The sequence below is a fragment of the Ambystoma mexicanum genome, chromosome 10 (assembly GCF_040938575.1).
Source record: "Ambystoma mexicanum isolate Mex_15411 chromosome 10, UKY_AmexF1_1, whole genome shotgun sequence".
Taxonomy (NCBI): Eukaryota; Metazoa; Chordata; class Amphibia; order Caudata; family Ambystomatidae; genus Ambystoma; species Ambystoma mexicanum.
Window position 1 is genome coordinate 1,577,921,156 of NC_090932.1, and position 20,270 is coordinate 1,577,941,425.

At 45.6% G+C, this 20,270-nt stretch overlaps 1 protein-coding gene across 1 annotated transcript in view; it reads right to left on the reverse strand.

Annotated features, from left to right (window-relative positions):
* Positions 1-20,270, reverse strand: part of LOC138492614 (solute carrier family 2, facilitated glucose transporter member 11-like) — a 217,436-nt gene that overhangs the window by 74,541 nt on the left and 122,625 nt on the right. Inside the window, exons 7-8 of the mRNA XM_069619907.1 lie at positions 18,508-18,695; positions 11,508-11,618 (exon numbers count right to left, since the gene is read on the reverse strand). Of these exons, the coding sequence (XP_069476008.1) occupies positions 11,508-11,618; positions 18,508-18,695 (299 nt within the window). The remainder of the gene's footprint in view (positions 1-11,507; positions 11,619-18,507; positions 18,696-20,270) is intronic.

Here is a 20,270-nt window from a genome sequence, read left to right on the forward strand (position 1 = left end):
ATGGAAGATTTTAGCTTAAAAGGCAGGTGAAATCACATTGCTTTTCCACTTTGAAAGAGTGTAAATACCTCGCGCAATTAGCGATTTCTGGCGGAATTGACAATGGCTTCCTCTGGACTCCGCCCACTTTTACCAGGTTTCATTTCCAAGCAGATCCCATAGGAATCCCTTTCCTTGTTACCAGCATGAGAATCCATGCTGGCAGTAAGGCCGCATTTGTCTGGTGGAGCGGGAAATACAGGGAGTCCTGGTGTGTCCACTCGGCTCCCAAACTCCACCCAGAAAATACACGAAAATCTGACCAATTAGAAAAAGCAACAGTAATAGTGTTTTCCACCACTTTTTCTGAACCAATTGACCTGGAAAATGCTGTGTTGCATCGGAAGCTGAATGCATTCACTCTGATTATTATCCCACCGGAGGATTAAGCCAGGTGCTGAACATAGGTGTTACATATTCCTGTGTGCAATCTGCATTTGGAGAATTATCTAACTGAGCTACCTTACAAATGATATCTCCTCTGGGGCTTTATCGTCTTAACCCCTTTAATGCCATGGGTATTTCCCTCCAGTGCCAAGGCCTTTTTTGGTGATTTCGGTATGTCGCCATTCAATCCCTTGTAACTTCTTTGTTACATGAGATATTTCGGCCAAAGTTGGTCCCTTTTTTCCCACATGTAGGGGGTCTTAACGCCACCCAGGAATCCTAGTTTGCTGTAGGGGGGTGAAAGAAAATAATCAAAAAGGAGAACATTTGGGGTTTTTTCAGAAAATGCCAATAAACTGTTGTGCAAAGAAGCCTGTGGGGTTTTCCTTGTAAGAGCTAGGAACAAATGGTTTGCTGAGCTGGATTCACCATTTTCCAGGCTTTCAAGAACAGATTGAGTGGAAACCAAAATAACATATTTTTATATGCTAATCAGCCGTTTTGTGAGAGGTAGGCTATTTTGGCGTTTTTTGTCCAATAGGACATGCGTGGATGGAATGGAAGAAAAGGGTTGGAAAGCTGAAATGGAAGCCAGAAAGGCATACATTTCTGAAAAGTAGACAATATTCCAAGTTTAGGAAGGGGTGATTTGCACAGGTCAGGCAAGAACTATGTAGGGAAAGATTCCATAGTTTGGGGGGAAATCGGGAAAATGACAGAAAAAAAACTACAATTTCCGCACATTTCACTCTGCTCACCCACCGAAACATGCAGCCAACAAACAACACATGACCTACCTTCCCACGTTCCCACAGGTTTCCCGACAAAAACGGTACCTCACATGTGTGGGTGCACCTACCTGGGTGCAAAGGGAAAAGCCTAAAACCCTGGTAATCCCAAGTCTTTTTGCACAGCAGATTTTCAGGAATTTTGCTCATGTGGACAACCTACAGATTTGGGCCTAGGGAGTCAAAGCCACGAAGGAAAACAGGGAACCCCATGCATTTCCGAAAAGAAGACACCCGTGGGAATCCACAGAGGTCTGACTTGCACGAATCGCCCCATAATTTATGACCCACAATCCCTGACAAAGTCTGAAATTTAGTGGAAAAAACAAAATGTTCACTTTGTCTGGAATTGTGGGTAATACATTCTGGGGTGAAATGCATGGGGTACCCTGTTTTCCTTTGTGGCTTCTACACCCTAGGCCCAAATGTGTAGGTTGTCTCCCAAACCCTTTGGGGGTTACCAGTTGTTTAGCCTTTTCCCTTTGTGCCCAGGTAGGTGCACCCACACATGTGAGGTACCGTTTACGTCGGGACACCTGTGGGAATGCGGGAAGGTAGGACATGTGGTGTTGTCAGTGTGTTTCGGTGGGTGGCAAGAGGAAAATGTCTGAGAATTGTAGTTTTTTCACCAAATTTCAGATTTGCCAGGGATTGTGGGTAATACATTCTGGGGCGATTTGCACAAGTCAGACCTCTGTGGATTCCCAGGGGTGTCCTCTTTTTGGAAATGCATGGGGTTTCCTGTTTTCATTGGTGGCTTCGACACCCTAGTCCCAAATCTGTATGTTGTCCACATGAGCAAAATCTGCTCTGCCCAAAGGCTTGGGGTTACCAGTGGGTTAGCCTTTTCCCTTTGCGCCCAGGTAGGTGCACCCACACATGAGGTACCGTTTTCATCGGGACACCTGTGGGAACGCAGAATGGTAGGACATGTGTTGTTGGCGGCGTGTTTCAGTGGGTGGCCAGAGTGAAATGTCTGAAAACTGTGTTTTTCCACCAAATTTCAGAGACATTTCCCTCTGCCCACCCACCGAAACACGAAAACAGAGAACCACATGCATTTCCGAAAAGAAGACACCCGTGGGCACCCCCCTTTTCACTAAAAACATCCATGGTGGTTTAGTGACCCCCACACCAACCCAAAACAAGTTATCATTTTTTTTAGTTTTTTTGTTTTGCCTCTTTCCTAGGGGCAGATTGTGCTAGCAATCTGCCCCAGGGAGGGCTACATGAGATGCCCCCATACATTTGAGGTGGGGGGAGAGTGCCACTCCCCTTTCCACTAAAACCATCCATGGTGGTTCAGTGGCCCCCCCACACCCACCCAAAACAAGTTATAATTTGTTTTATTTTTGTTTTGCCCCTTTCCTAGGGGCGGATGGGCACATAGGTGTGGCCACCTGCCCCCCGTGGGGGCAAAACATACTGCCCCAGGGTTGGGGGGTGGCTCTGCCAATATTTGCAGTGGCCTACCCCCACCCCAAATGGATGGGGGCATCTCATGTACCCCTTCCTAGGAGCAGAAATCTGCCCCCAGGGAAGGCTACATAAGGTGCCTCCATCCACTTAGGGTGGGGGGAGAGGGCCACCCCCCCTTTCAAACACAAAAAATCTATGTGGTCTAGTAGGCTCCCGTACCCCCACCCAAAACAAGTTTTAATATATATATTTCTGTTTTGCCCTTCCCTTGGGGCACATAGCACATGTGTGTGACTATCTGCCCCCAGGGGGGTGGCAAAATGTATTGTCCCAGGCTTGGGGTGCGGGGTGGCTCTGCCAATATTTGCAGTGGCCTCTCCCCTCACCCCAAATGGATGGGGGCATCTCATGTACCCCTTCCTAGGGGCAGAAATCTGCCGCCAGGGAGGGCTACATAAGGTGCCCCCTCATCCACTTAGGGTGGGGGGGAGGACCACCCCCTTTCAAACACAAAAAATCCTGGTGGTCTAGTGGGCCGCCCGACTCCACCCAAAACAAGTTATAATATACATCTTTTTTGTTTTGCCCTTCCCTAAGGGCAGATGGGCACATGTGTGTGGCCATCTGCCACCGGGGGAGGGGGGGTCAAAACGTACTGCCCCAGGCTTGGGAGGGGTGGCTCTGCCAATATTTGCAGTAGCCTCTCCCCCCCACCCCAAATGGATGGAGGCCATCTCATGTACCCCTTCCTAGGGGCAGAAATCTGCCCCCAGGCAGGGCTACATAAGGTGTCCCCCATCCACTTAGGGTGGGGGGGAGAGGGCCACCCCCCTTGTGAAAATCCCTGGTGGCTAGTGGTCCGACCTGCACCCCCCCCCCCCACCCAAAACTACGTTTTTGTAAAAAACATCTTTTATTTTTGTTTGCTGCCCTTCACTGGGGGCAGATGATCACCCATCTGCCCCATGGTATTGCCCCCATGCTTTGGGGGCCAGGGGAGAGAGGGCAGCTTACATAGTAAGCAACCCAGCCCCACTTCAAAAACAGATCCCTGCACGGTATTCTGGGGGGATAAATGACATTACATCCCCCCCACTTAAAATTGTGGGGGGGATTTGTCCCCCCTATCCTCCCCATGTCCTATGCCCATGAATGAGGCCCCCATGAGGTAGGACCTTGGCACTGAGAGGGTCACTGCTGTAGAACTGTGGAAATGATAGCCCCCTGGGGTAGAACATGTGGGATAGAGCATTTGCCCTAAGAGAGTCACTTCTGCAGAACTGTGGCAATGAGAGTCCTGTGTGGTAGCACCAGGCCACTGAGAGGGTCACTGCTGCAGAACTACAGGAGCACAGCAGCCTACATCTGTGGGCCCTCCCCTTGCCAGCATTTGAGTCAGGGGCACTGTTGTTGGTTGCCAGGCAATGACTTTCAACTCCACAATGCCACGCCCACCTGCCTTGTTGTCGCTCACTCGCTGCGGCTTCAGGCGAAGCCGCAGAGAAGTGATCCAAGTGAGGAGGCTGCTGCCTGCAGCTTGGGAATTGTGCTTCCTTTGTCACTCCTTGTTAGGCAGAATCCCGTGCAGTGCTCTTAGGGACCACTACACACAATTAAGACCACAAGTGGTAATACAAGTTCACCTTTGGTACATACCTGTACTACTAGGTTAAAGTGGTAGCAGTAGCGGAGCAGCCAGGCTTATCTCAAGAGTATATGAGCAGTAGCAGAGATTACACAAAGGGACCACAATTACTGTGACTCAAGCAAACACTGACTCAAGGTTTCAGGTAAAAAATTGTAAGTACATTTATTTTTAAACCATCTGTTATAAAACAAAACACTTCTATTAATTGAAAACCACACGTAAAATACACTACAACCAACCAATTCACTTGGTACAGTATAACTCAAGGTAAGTACCCTATGTTTTAACGGACCGGTGTTGTGAAACAAAAGACATTACCGGGAATACATATGCGATCACTTTTTGACAGTAATGACAGTTCGGTCTTACTAAAGATCCGCGTATCCGCTGCAAGAAATGTTACAGGGGCAAAAACACACTTAGCACATGAGGTAACCCAAGCGAGTTGGGGGCAAAAATCATAGGCAATACTTTTGTCAGGGCAGACAGAATCAGAGAACAATCGTTGACAGAAATACAAGAGTCAATAGGCCGGAGCCAGTGTCAAGTGGAACCGGGTTCCTGTTGTCGAGGATCACACAGTCGGACAGTTCAATATTCAACGTTGCCAGGAGTACTTAGATATTGTCAACAGAGGAAGCAAAAGTTATAAGAAGGAGGGAAGACAAGGGCAAGCCTTGGAGGAGGAGAAAAGGGATTCACCCTAGCTCCTTGAAGCAGAACACAGTACCTTATTCAAGGAAGAAGCTGGTACCACGGCAGTTGTTCCTGGTAGTTTCCTGCAGACCCACGGTTCCTGGAGCTTCGGCAAGAAGGAGGACGTCTGGAGGGGTCTGCACCACACAGGGATGAAGCCAGCAGCAGCGACGGTGAAAAAAAGGTGCGCTCGTTAAAAACAGGAGAGGCTCTTTAGATGGCTATCTGGACCACTACAGCAGGGTGCAGCGATTTCAACCACGAAGAGGATCCGCTGGCTGTGGAAGATGAGCTGGTTGACCCCACCAGGCTCAAGGGAAGAAGACTCCGGACTGGATCTTCTCTGGTCGTCGAAGGGTAGATAGCTCAGGACTGCAGCAGGGCTTCACCGGGATGGGGTAGTTGCAGCAGCTGTCTTCTTCTCCGCTTCTCTTCGGTTCCTTGTAGTTCCAGTGGCGACTCTGACTTCCAGCCCAAGAGTCCTGCCTTTTATGCGAAAATCCCCCATTCCCACAGCCTGGCTGTCAATCACGCAGCGGGGGGGTTGTCCAGCCCGGACAACCACCTCAGCCAATCATGGCAAAGTGTGACTTGGGTTTCCTAGGATACCCTGTGCAGTGGGTGACTACACCCCTCCCTCACATTCAGCCCACCTAGACACCCAGGCGCCTAGAGGAGGGCTTCTTGGCAGAAGCCCGCCAAAAGACAGTGAACAAAAAAGGCAAACCTGGTTTGCCGCGCAAAGTAAAACACAAGAAGGACTTTAACAAAAAGAAATGGCGAATAAATCCGACCGGAGCCAAAAGAAAGAGTATTTGGTCAAGTGGGTTTATGTTCGAGGCTAATATAATAGCCTAAAATAGTACCACGTTTATAAAGTATAAACGCGGTAGAAAAGTTAGGGTAGATACCACTGCCACCAGCCAAGTCTAAATGTTAAAAGAGCAAAACAATGCTCTAGGAAGTACAGATAAAAAAGGGCTAAGAAGTAACCCTTTCCAATACTCAATGTAAGATGGGGTGGACTGGATCTGTGGTTAAATGACCATGTAAAGTTAATGGCAACTTTACCCTTTTCTGGGGGACAGTAGTCAGCCCCAGAAATGTAGTCGTGGGAAGTCTAAAAGACATCCCTGTGTCACTGCACTGAAGGTGCTGTGTAACACACAAAAGAATGGGGCTACTGAAGTGGTGTACTCCAGAGTCCACAATCACAAAAAACAGATGAAAGACACATGGCAAAACATGGGTAAGAGTGGGGGAAAAGCTCACACTTTTACCAAGTGAAAAGAATAAACTCCAGGAATCCAGTAATGCTGCTGGGGGACTCACTAGGTAAGGGGAATTAGCCATCGAATGAGAATTATCCCTAGCACTTGTACTGACTTTACCAACCGCACCTTAGTGCACTCGTGTTGGGACACTCCGGTGTGCAGGAGCACAGCGGTCTACATCTGTGGGCCCTCCCCTTGCCAGCATTTGTGTCGAGGTACTGTTGTTGGTTTCCAAGCAATGACTATCAACTCCACGAAGCCACGCCCACCTGCTTCGTTGTCGCTCACTCGCCGCGGCTTGGAATACTCGCCCTCAGGCGAAGCCGCGGCAAAGTGAGGCAAAGTGAGACTTAGCTGGCTGCAGCTGTCCGTAGCGTCTCCGCGGCTAAAAGACCATGTAGGCATGCAGAGCCGCGCCCTGCCTGCTCCTCCAAAGTACCTTCCTGGAAACTTCTTTCCACAGCCTGGTTTACCAATAAGGTACTGTTTACCATTTCCATGACTGTATCCATACTTAAATGTTCATCTCCCACTAACCCACAAACAGATCGTCGTTCCGCTGTCTCATGTCTGAATCATAATCTCATCTATCCCCAACTTGTCGACACTTCTTCTGTTATTGACATTGGGCTATGGAATGCTAGGTCCTTCTGCAATAAGACCACTGCAATTTTAGACCTATTTCTACGATTACATCTTCATTTCTTCTGTGTAACTGAAACATGGATTCTTCCACATAACTCAACTGTTTCCGTTTTGCTTACTTCCTCCCTATACTCTTTTGCTCATGTTCTTCGAGCCAATGGATGCAGTGGCAGCATTGGCTTACTATATCGTCCTAACTGCTTATCTGTTCCTTCCCCTGTGCCCTTACCTGAATACTCTTCATTTGAATTTTTGTACATTTTCACTACTCCTCATGCTATTTCTTTTCTTATTATATATCGTCCACCTGGCCCATTGGGTCATTCTGTGAGGACATTGACCACCTTCTTGGCCATATCTCACATAGTCCTACAGCTCTTGTCTTGCTTGGAGACTTTAATCTCCATCTTTCTTCTACTCATTTAACATCTCCCTCCTTATCAATACTTGACTCATATCTACTTTCTCCACTTCCTACTCCTCCTACTCATACCTCTGTTTCTACTCTTGACTTGATTTTTACTTCATCATTTACTGTCTCATCTATTTCTGCTTTTCCTATTTACTTATCCAATCATTTCCTACTTTCAGCTTCTCTGTTCCCACCTACTTCTTCTAGCACATGTTCCTCATCATCGAATACTTTCTTCAGGCGTGATCTATGCAACTTCAACTCCTCACTTTTCTATGATACCTGTATGAACTCTTTCCCCTCTCTCACACACTTTTCTACTCTCTCGGCGGATGAAGCTACATCCATTCTCTCTTCATCTCTCACTTCTAGCCTTGACCAACTTTATCCTCTTTCTTCCTTTCAGCCCACTCGCAAAACTGCCCAACCTTGGCTCTCTTCTCATCTCTCGTCTATGCGTCGTTTTCGCCGCCTCGAAAGGCACTGGCGCAAACTCTGTTCTCCCGCTAATCAGGCCACTTATTTCTCTTACCATGCTCTCTACGATAATTGTATGAAATCTGCTAAGAGTACTTATTTCTCTGATCTTCTCCATAGCCAATATACTCACCCTCGTTGTATCTTTCAAAGTTCAACTCGCCTTCTTTCTCTTCCTACACCTGATTCGTCTATTACATCATCCCTATCAGCATCTGATCTTGCTAATTTCTTCTCTTCTAAAGTACACTCTTTATGTCAGGATGTTTTATCGTCACCTTCATATAATCCTTCTTCTTTATCCTTTCTTATACCTTCTAATACTGTGTCTAACTTTGCTCCTGTATCGGATTCCGAAGTGGCCCTTCTCTTGGTCAAAGCTCTCCCCACCACTGCTCTTAGCGATCCTGTTCCCTCTTTACTTATTCCTAAAATGTACCCTCTCTTGCTACCTTTTCTCGCCTCCTTTTTTAATATCTGTTTTACCACTTCGACTTTCCCCTCTGCTTTCAAACACGCAATTATTATTCCTATCATAAAGAAACCCACATCTAATCCCATTCTTGTTTCAAATTTTCGTCCTATATCCTTACCCTTTCTATCTAAGCTTCTTCAGCGTCTTGTTTATTCACAAATGTCAACATTCGTGTCTGATTTATCTCTTCTTCCCCCCACTCAGTCTGGTTTTCGTCCCCGTCATTCTACTGAAACAGTCTTGACTTGAGTTCTTAACTCTCTCCTTAGAGCTCGCTATTCAAAACACTCTTCTGTTCTCATTCTTCTTGACATATCTGCTGCTTCTTCTTGACACGGTGGATCATTCCTTGCTTCTGGACTTTCTCCCCTCCTTTGGTTTTCGTGGGTCTGTTCTATCCTGGTTTTCGTCCTACCTATCTAATCGTACCTTTGATGTCTCTCCTTCTTTTTCCCTCGATCATGGAGTTCCTCAAGGGTCAGTCCTTGGTCCTTTTCTATTCTCCTTATACACTTCTTTTCTTGCTTCTATTATTTCCTCCTTTGGAGTATCACACCACTTCTATGCTGATGATACTCAGCTTTTTCTCTCCTTCTCACCCTTCACACCCAACATTCATCACACTCTTTCATCTTGCCGCTCTGCTATTAAATCCTGGATGACTTCCTACTTCCTTACTCTAAATACTGGAAAGACTGAAGTCTTACTCTTTCCCAACAACACTCTCTCATCACCGTTTCTTCCTTCTTCTATTTCTTTTACTCCCTCTAGTCTCCCCATTCCCCTCACTGCCCATAATCTTGGTCTTTACTTTCACTCTAACCTTTCTTTCACCCATCATGTCACCCTTACATCGCGCGCCTGTCGATTTCATCTTTATAACATATGCAAAATGTGCCCATTTCTTACTTTTCACGCCACAAAGCTTCTTGTATCCTCGCTAGTTTTCTCCTGACTCTTTGACTGTTCTGTTCTATTCTTTGGTCTTCCCTGTTCACGTCTTGCTCCTCTTAAATCAATCAAGCACACTTCTATATGCTCAATTTGCCTTCTCTCTTATCGGGACTCAATTTCTTATCTTGCCTCACTTGGATGGCATTCCTTGTATTCCCAGCTCAAATACAATTTACTTTGTTTAGTTTTCAAATCTCTCTACGGTCTTGCCCCTGACTATCTTGCATCTCTCCTTTCATTCTATTCTCCTTCTCGTCCTCTCCACCCTGCTGGTCTTTTTAGACTTAAGGTTCCCCGTCTCCCCTGTGATCAATCCTGCTATCACTCGTTCCAGCTTCTTGCTCCTCTCCACTGGAACCTTCTTCCTCTAGCTCTTCGTTCTATTACTTCTTATTCTCCGTTCCGTTCTTCTTTAAAAACTCATTAGCTACAGTCGTCTGATTGATTGATACTGATGGACCTTGAACACTGATTTATATTGCTGATTTTAATGTACCGTTGATTGTTCTATGTAAAGCGCTTTGGTTAAAGGCGCTATATAAAGTATAATAAAATATGAATACAAAATAAAAACTGCGGCAATGAGGGCTATTGCTGAAGAACTGTGGCAATGAGAGCCCTATGGGATAGAACGTTTCCCCTGAGAGAGTCACTTCTGCAGAACTGTGGCAATGAGAGCCCTATGGGATAGAACGTTTCCCCGGAGAGAGTCACTTCTGCAGAACTGTGACAATGAGAGCCCTATGGGATAGAACGTTTCCCCGGAGAGAGTCACTTCTGCAGAACTGTGGCAATGAGAGCCCTATGGGATAGAACGTTTCCCCCGAGAGAGTCACTTCTGCAGAACCGTGGCAATGAGAGCCCTATGGGATAGAACGTTTCCCCTGAGAGAGTCACTTCTGCAGAAATGTGGCAATAAGAGCCCTATGGGATAGGACCTGGGCACTGAGAGGGTCACTGCTGTAAAACTGTGGCAATGAGAGCCCTGTGGGATAGAACGTTTCCCCTGAGAGAGTCACTTCTGCAGAAATGTGGCAATAAGAGCCCTATGGGGTAGGACCTGGGCACTGAGAGGGTCACTGCTGCAAAACTGTGGCAATGAAAGCCCTGTGGGGTAGACCCTGGACACTGAGAGGGTCACTGTTGCAGAAGTTGTGGCAATGAGAGCTTTGTGGGATAGGACCTGGGCACTGAGAGGGTCACTGCTGCAAAACTGTGGCAATGAAAGCCCTGTGGGGTAGAACCTGGGCACTGAGAGGGTCACTGCTGTAAAACTGTGGCAATGAGAGCCCTGTGGGATAGAACGTTTCCCCTGAGAGAGTCACTTCTGCAGAAATGTGGCAATAAGAGCCCTATGGGATAGGACCTGGGCACTGAGAGGGTCACTGCTGTAAAACTGTGGCAATGAAAGCCCTGTGGGGTAGAACCTGGGCACTGAGAGGGTCACTGCTGTAAAACCGTGGCAATGAGAGCCCTGTGGGATAGAACGTTTCCCCTGAGAGAGTCACTTCTGCAGAACTGTCACATTGAGGTCAATGTGGGGTAGACCCTGGGCACTGAGGGGGTCACTGTTGCAGAACTGTGGCATTGAGAGCCCTCTGGGTAGAACCCGGGCACTGAGAGGGTACTGTGGCAGGAAGGAAGATCTTATGTAGGTGCAGAGTGAGGACGAATGTGGTTGAGCCTGAGCAAAAAAACATGGAGACCCACCCATAGCTCTGCCAGTGCATCTCAATCCTGATCTGTACCTCTCCCAGCAAAGCCAGCACGAATCCCTCACACACTTCTCCACCAGTGCACCGCTGTCCTATCCCACAGAAAGCCAAGTGTTTACAGTGGAGACCTCAGTCATATCCTCGCCAGTGAACCGAATGCAGCACAGTTCTGACCCACAGCAGCCCATCTCCTTTTGCTTTCGTCCACTGCGCCTCAACACCGATAGCTACCCACCCCCCCTGAAGCCCCACCCACATCGCCATCAACGCTGCTCAACTCCGACCTGCATTTTTGTTAAATACACATTTTCTGATTTCAATTTAATTCAGTAATCTAATTAAAAAATTCACGACAGTGGTCAGTGTATTTAATTGCATCCTGCTTCTTGCCACAATCAGTCCAATACCACTTTGTTTACTGCGCAGGCCTGGGCATGCATCAACATTGTTTAACTCATCCCCCTGTGTGTATCACTGCGTATTCCTTTCAACGTATATGTATCAATACTTGCAGTGCAACTTTTATTTGACTAGCCTTTCTGAGCCCCGATATTGCCGCAGTGACAGTCTTTACTTACACACGTCAGGGCCCCCAGCATTTCACAGCACCCAGTTCCAATGGCGATGTAAGGGATGCGGTCTTTGGGGAACCCCGCCTGCTGGAAGACGTCGTATGCGTAGAAGTAAATCTGGGGAGGAAAACAAAAGCAATAAGCAAGGAACAGCCGGAAGCCAGCCGAAGGCGAGGAACTCAGATCAACCGGAAGTCATGCAAAAACAGTGCAAAACCATACTTGCCAACCCTACAGATTTAGGCAGTAGGCTACTGCTTTTTAAGCAGTCCTACCACCTACAGATTTGGGTGACAGATCCTACTGCTTCTTACAGTGGCCGTTGATTTATGTGACTCTTAGGCAGGCTGCAGGGCAAAGCATGCAACACATTAATTTGTCTGTGCAGTGGGCTAGTACGTGATTACTTTGATTGGGCGCAGACTAATCCACTACCCTTAGGTGAACCACCATGACTTTTACTCCTGGACAGCACCAGGGACGTCATCTGGGGGTTGCTAGGGGTCGCAGCTGCAACCCCCACTGTCTCAGCTACGGCCTCTGCTGTCTCCCTTGCTAGCCCTCGCCAAACAAAAACATGCTTTAAAAATAAAACAGGCTGCCGGCAGCGCTCGGGCCCTTTGGCCTTTTTCTACCCCCTCGCTGCAGATGCGCTGTAGAACATTTTTAAATAAAATAATACATAACCTCGTAAGTTATGATATGATATGATATGATATGATATGGTATTTGTAACGCGCCTATACACAAGTGTTTCAAGGCGCGACGAGGCAGGGAGGGGGGTACAAGGGGAGACAGAAAACGATCCTACTAGGCCAGGTGTCATTCAGATCGCGCAAGTGCAGGGGTAGGGGAGGGGAAAAGTGCAAGGGGAAGGGGAGGGGAGGAAGTGCAGTACAAGGTAAGAGGCGTACGTAATAAATAAATAAATAGGGCCAGCTGGTGGCAAGTGTGAGGTAAGTGCAGAACAAGTGCTGGGGGAGAGGGGGCTGTAGGGATACAGAGACAGACCCACAGTGCAAAGGGTTTCCAGGGCATCAGTGCAAGTGGAGAGTGGCAGGGCCCAGGACCGAGGCCGTTTAGAGTCGTCCAATTGCAGGATCAGTGCAGCTTCAGTGAAAATTAATTAGCCGCTCAGCAGGGGAGAGGGAGAGGGAAAGCAGAAGCAAAGAGGAAGGTTTTGAGGTGCTTCCGGAACCGGAGATGGTTCTCCTCAAGTTTCAGGGAGGCAGGAAGGCTGTTCCAGAGGGAGGCCCCTGCCGCGGAGAGAGATCTACCCCCAGCTCGTTGCTTCGAGAAGCGGCTAACCCTGAGGGAGTTGGAGGCGGATGAGCGAAGGGCTTGGGAAGGAAGATATTTGGGAAGAGAGAGTTGAAGGTATTTAGGACCCAGGCCCCAGAAGGCCTTGTGGACAATGCAGAGGGTTTTGAACTTTATCCTCGCAGCCACTGGGAGCCAGTGTAGAGATTTCAGTCCTGGAGAGATACGGTCCCTGGGCTTGAGGCCAAGGACAAGTCTCGCAGTTCTGTTCTGGATGAGTTGCAGAGGGCGGAGAGTGGAGGCAGGCAGATTAAGATAGAGGCTGTTACAGTAGTCCAGCTTCGAGAGAACCAGGGCTCGGGAGACAGTGAGCTTCTGGGGGAAGGAGAGGAAGGGAAGAAAAGTTACAGGCCAATATCCTTGCTGAACAGCTCTTTTGATCTATTTGGCAGTGTGGTCCTTGCAAGACTGTCAGATCAGGTTCAGCAGAACAATTGTACTTCCGTCATCTCAATTCGGCACTTAAAATGGACACAAGTCCTCCCGCCAGGGCTTAAACCTATTTCTTATTGCAGCCAAGTTATTATTGAGCAAGAAAGGCGTGCTGTATGTGGCCTTTTTGGGCTTAGCGATAGCTTTCAACCTCTATATAATGTGTCTATACCAATTGATCTTTTGAGAGTAATCATGGATGTGCAAACAAATAATTGTGTGGTAGGTGGTGGGTGTAGAAGGAAAGGGTTGGTGACTTCACCCATTATTGGGGGACATGGTGGTGGAGAATAGAAGGAGGTGACTTCACCCATTATTGTGGAACGTGGAGGGCCATAGGCATGCAAACGTGCACCTCTTATTTTCCAATATATGCTCTAACTATGTGGATACATTTTATTGTGACCTAAATTTCTACATTGATGACAGTGCATTATTGGCGGGGACCTCATGCTCTTTGCAAAAGCTTATTAACGTCTCTTTTGAACAGATGAGAAACCTGGAATCAAACCACATATAAATCAGCTGTATTGGTGCCTTCTACTAAGCGCAGATAGCCTCTTCATAGATTGCAAACTAACCAGGAATTCATTGGATAAGAAGACCCCTATGGGTATTTGAGTATGCAATGTGCTTAAGCCAAAATCATAATGGAAAAGCTTGAAGAATGGCGCAAGCCATGGGGGGGAGTTTTAAATTTGCTAATAGTTTTAGTTCAATTTATGCTGGGAGCCTACAAAGTATAGGTAAAATGTGTCGCCTTGTATGGCTGGATACATGGGACATAAGGAATGGAGAGCTGGTGCAACAGATTCAGAGCAGTTCCTGGAAACATAATTGGGTCTTTCCACTTGCCGCCCTCTGAAATGGAGGACTGTGGAACACCTTTGTACTGTCTGGAGTGATTGAAAAGTCATGCTAACTTGCAGAATTATTGACGATATCTGGCAAGACAATAGACCTTTGGCAGTCCCCCACTCAAATACGCAATCACAAACTTCGTAAGATAAATGCCTCAGATTATCTAAAAGAACCTCAGTCCCTTATTGAAGTGCTGATTTCGAAAAAATCAAAATGGCGCTACTGACACACCCTGAATTTGAAAAACAGCTGAACAGGGTGTTCGAGGCCTGGTGACACCAGGTGTCCTAATATGGAATCAACTTCTGTATTCTCTCTGGGCACGAGCTGAGTTTACCAGCTGTAAAAAGATGTTTTACACTTTTTTGTTCTGAGCATATATTGATCTCAGTGTTTCTCACTATATTGGTTGTTCATACACTGTTTTCCATTCCAGAAGCAACAGTTTGTGACCGGCCGCTTGACAGTGCTTTATTGCCTCATGGTTGTGGGTGCTATACACACTGATATTAATGCTACATATGGTGATCCATTCTTGTATGAAATTCATATCATATTACTGTGATATCCTTACCATATTTTTCATAGTGTACTGGAAAATGAATGGTTTAAAGGTCGTGTGCCATCACTTCCTGTGATGTCACTTAGAACGGGGTCAAATGACATCACTTCCTGTGTTGTGTTCTGAGGTCATGGGCTGTGTGATGTCCCTTCTGCTGCCCCAGGCATTTTGGTGAAATGATGTCCCTGGGCAGCACTTGAGTAAATCTAGTCCTTCTGCTGTATCATTCAGCAAATCTGTGGCAGCATTTACTCCTTTGGGCTTGTATAGCATCAATTGTATTGCCTGCCCCTGGCAATTACCTTTACGCCCCCTGCGTGCGCATCCTTACTGTGATGTTTCTGTTCTCTCTCCTTCCCAACTGGGAGGATAACCCTACTGTGAAGTGCACACAAGCAGATGCGTGGCAAATAGACCATGATGTCCTACTTCACTTTTTATTCCTGATGGGTGGGCCAATGAAAGGGAAGACCAAAAAGAAAATGCCAGAGAGCTGGAATACCACAAGATGGATGTGCCTTACAAACGTGAGAGTGGACATTGGAAGAAGCAGCGGAGGAGGGCTAGCCAAATCAGAATTTAAAACTGTATTCAACAACAACTGTGCTTGCTTCCTGGAATCCTAATATTCCCTGAATGATATGATATGATATGATATTTAAAGCACGCCTATACGAATGTTGTACTCTGGGTGCAATTAACCATTATTGCATGGAACACCAGGTATTACCTATGGTTAAGAGCCTAGAAGCCTGAATGATGGGCCTGACCAAAGAGATGGCACACAAGGAGGGTTAAAGGCCCTCGAGAATGGGTATTATCATTGGGGATCTGGACAATAACGCTATCAGCACCTGGATGCTGAGCCAGATGCTAAGCAGTCCCTTCTTTTGTGGGGCTGTGAAACGAAACATGAGGGGGCACACACTTTGAGATGGCGGCCGCGTGCCTACAGCAAAGTAGCCAGAAGTGTGTAGTCCATCTTTTGTTGTGGTGAGGCATGAGAGGAGAGACCCAGAAGAAAAAATAAATAGCACTTACCCAGATTCAGCTGCAGCTTTCCTGCTCTGGTCACCGGTCCCCGTCCTCCGCCTACAGCACTAATGAAGGGAAAGCCACCCAGCGGTAGCTTTTGTTTACTACAGCTGGCTGGCTTTTCCTTCATTAGTGCCGCAAAAGCAAAAGCCAGCACAGGAGGGCCTCCATTTCACAAAATGGCTGCTCCCCTGTGCTTGCTTTTTCGAATTTTGAGCTTGAATAGCTCAAAATTTTACATAGGAAGTTTTAAAACGGAGAATGCTAGTATTTTTTTTTTATGTGGCCTATCTATTTTTTAAATAAAATTTTTTACCAGACCATCCCTTTAACAGAGTGTTTTCCAATGGGATTGCAAGATTAGAAAACGCTTCTGTGAATCAGGCCCTATGTATTTTGCTTTTCGCAAGTTGCATTTATAGCATGTTTTATTCTGCTCTTGTCTCTGTTACGATCATTACAAGACACTCCATCTAAGTGTACTTGATCAGTTGACAAAAACCTTGTGCCTAAAAACGTGTGTATAGTGTACAAATGTTTGACCATAGCACATGAAGTGGCCCTTAATTTAATTGTACCACAATTAATGCTTTGTTGTAATGTATCCTATATCCATCGAATGCGGTTCAGGATGTTTGTTTGCATGCAGCAGGTAACGGGTGCCCAGAGTACGTGATGCCACGTGAGTGCGCTGCTTTCCTTGTGCTCCTCTAAATTCTTTAATACACAGTAAGGAACCCTCTCAATGGTATGTATTTTGCCGACGTCTGAAGCCTGAAAAGCATATCCACGCAGGCTCAACATGTGGCCCACTTTGCACCCGACCTGCAGATGAACTGGCCTGCTGTTGAATCTCAGTAACCAGTCTAATGGTATCCACCATAGAGTGTAATTTGCTTTCTGACTTTGAGAACATTCAGACATGTAATTGCTCATTTTAATATAGCCGGTAAGATAGCTCAGTGGGTTGACCACTTGCTGCTGTGATTTGTGTGTAATCTGCAGGTTGCAGGTTCGAAACCCGGCAAGCCCAACTCAGCCTTTCATTCTTCTGAGGTTGATAAATAAGTACCAACACATGTGGAGTGATATTGTATGTATATTTGTTCTATATAAAGAGCTTAATGGTAAGTGCTATTTAATAAGACATCATTATCATTTGGCCTTGGACGTCTGCTTGCATTCACAGTAATTTGGTAATATGGGCCTATACACACTGATATTAACGATGCATATGGTGATCCATTCTTGTACGAAGTGTATATCACATTACAGTGATATTGTAATCATATTTTTCGTAGTGTATTGGAAAAATGCTAGGTGATGCCACTTCCTGTTTTGCCAAGTGGTGAAAGGTTGTCTTCCATCGCTTCCCGTGATGTCATCAGAGGTCAAGAGTTGTGTGATGCCACTTCCGCTACCCCTGGCATTTTGGTAAAATGCCATCCCTGATCTTGATTGGCTCACAGGATTCTAGGATTCCACTCTGGGTGCTAGTGGTTGTTAATTTCTAATTTGCTGGCCAGAAAACTGTTGGGTCCACTGATTTGCATTGCTTTTTTGATGCGTCTGCTAGGAATACATGCCAAGCGTGTGAGTGCCCTTATACTGAGAACTAACAAGGCCAAATAAGCTGCTCTTTGGGAGGGTGCCCACTTAAGATGGCTACTATCATGCAGAGGGACTCCCACACTTTTAGCAACTGTTAGATATGTATGCCTGGAAAATGTTTTAATGTAAACTGAATCACAAAAATAATTCAGGCTGGGAGGATCACTCAGGGGCAACGTGTTTGTCTTGGAAGCCTTTCACTTTTTGCTGAGTCCGATTCCTCAAGGGGTGCATTTTTGGCATTAAATTGGTCAACATGTTTCAACAAAAAATATGCTGTATTTATATATTACCTGAATCGTCAACACATTGTTTCATCTCAGAATTTACCAATAGCCTGGGCACCATATGGTGCGTGAACCGGTTTATAGTCATTGAATCGAATTCCAAAACATTGAATGCCTTGCCATCGAAAAAATGCATCGGAAAAAAAGCATCAAATTCATTTTTTTCCTTTTTTTTTAATGGGAGGGTAAACCCCCTAGACTCCCTTTTTTAACCTTTAAACCCCGTTATGATAAAAATAAACCCTTTACCTTAAAAAAATGCATTCAATGCTTTTTTTAGATACTTTTTTTTCTATGGTATGGCATTCAATGCTTTGGAATTCAATGGAATGACTAGACACCGCGTGAACCGATAGTGTGAATGGGCAGCCACTGATTAATGCACTTTGATGCCAAAATGATCGTTTCAGACGGTTCCCTGCTGCAGGTCATCACAACAGCTTCTTCAGCCCCATTGTATATACAAGCCTCCAGAGAGCTGGTAGGGAGAGGTGTTAGACGCAAGGAAGTATATTGGAATTTATAGGAGCCCAGAGTATTGCCGAGAAGAAGGATATCTATCCTAAAATGTAATACATTCTCAGACATTTGCTCATTACACCCTAAACATTCCACTGTGTATGCAGCTCAAATACCCCTAACCAATCATCGCCCTTAATGGAATGGTACGTCTAAGTCCAGGTGAGAGAAGTCCTGTGGAGATGTATTATGATCACTCTCTTTCTGAGAAGCCAACATTACTGCTTGTACATGAGCTCAGAGGCAAAATGGCAGCCGATAATCCTTCTAAACACCTTTGTTGATGTGTCGGTCCAAATTCCCACAACCTCAGGTCTAGGGATCTGTAGATTTTTAATGACTGACAGTTCTAGGTTTGTATCGATGAAAGGAACTCAACTGCATTGACTCCACAGAACTGCAACGTGATCATCAAAAAACTCAGAATGCACAGCTGCCTCCGTAGTGACCGGTCCAGTATGAGTTCCAGAACACTCAGGACTTTGGTATTTTTCCTGGCATTTTGTTCATTGATCAAGTCTTCGATCTCTGACTGATGATCTCTATCACCCCAGAGCTTCTTCATGGCTGAGAAAGAGAAACAATAGAGCCACGTCATGAAGGGATAATCTACTCAGTGAATTGATCCACCCATCCATCCACCCATCCATCCATCCACCCCCCCAACCACCCACCCATCCATCCATCCATCCATCCATCCACCCATCCATCCACCCACCCATCCATCCATCCATCCAGCCATCCATCCATCCATCCATCCATCCATCCATCCATCCATCCATCCATCCATCCATCCATCCATCCATCCATCCATCCATCCATCCATCCATCCATCCATCCATCCATCCATCCAGCCACTTGTTCACTTCCATCAAGTTATGCACACGTCTATCAGTCTACCAGCATTCATCAGAATGTCATTCTTTATCCAGGAAACCTGTGTCAATTCCTACAACAAAAGTCGGTGTTAACTTAAATAAGTACCTAAAATAGGATAAAATCATGATTTATGTTCTCATATCATCAAATCTTTTATCAAATATGTATTTCAAAAGTTAAAACCATCATAAAAGAGTACAGTACAAGGTAAAAATATACAGGAATTAAAAGCAATAAAGACCCTGTGCAGTCATTATACAAACTGATTAGTTCTTCTGACAGCATTCTTCATTTTATAACAATGCCATCAACAAATGCATAAACAGCATGAGCATCTTCTTTATCCGGCACAGAGCAAAGGTATTTTATTGCATCATTAATTGTTCTGCAGTTGTTTTTTTAAATAACTGAATTAAAAGTCTTGACCTAAGGTTAATTAATAATGAACAGAAAAATAAAAAATGCGTAAGATTGTCCAGTGATTTATAATTGCAGGGACACAAAGAGATCAGATGGTCACCATTATTGTGTGTGCGGCAACTCAGCACAGTGGGTATCAGTCGGCAATTGTCCTGTAAGAGGATTCAATTCAACACTACAGCTAAGTCAATGCCTAGTCTGGGATACTGAATGGAAACCCTTATTGATATATCTTTATGTCCAGTTCATGCGTTCTGGATGACTACCCCTATATAACACCCCTCTCTTGGAATCCCCCTGACCCCACTGAGCCAAGAAGTAGTTCTGTTTTGCAAGTTAAAAGGTTTATTTGAGAATTTAAACAATATATATATATATCACACTTTATAATAAATTAATAATTGAATATCACACTTAATCTGATATGATAAAGATTAACAACGGAGAATCTGGCACTAGCCCACTTCTTTATAATCACTAAGGAGTTGACATGAAATGGATAAGGTAGCACACTGGTAAATAGGGACAGAAGAATAATGTGGTAGAGAATGCTTTATAGGGTTCAAGGAAATGCACGGTTGAATGAATGAAATGCAGTATAGAAGATAAACTGATATGGTTTCACAAAAGACAAGGTAATCACTTTCCCTTTGTGGCAATTCACCCCCCCTATACAATGTAAGGAGATGGAAGAAAGAGCACATGGTTCAGGTATACAATCACCATGTAATACAGGGTTCCAGTTTCCCAGCAAGCTTAGAGGAGAATAGATATGAGTTTTACACAGGCTCACAATGCTTTAAAATGTGATAGCAATATATTGGAAAATGTGCTAAAATGATT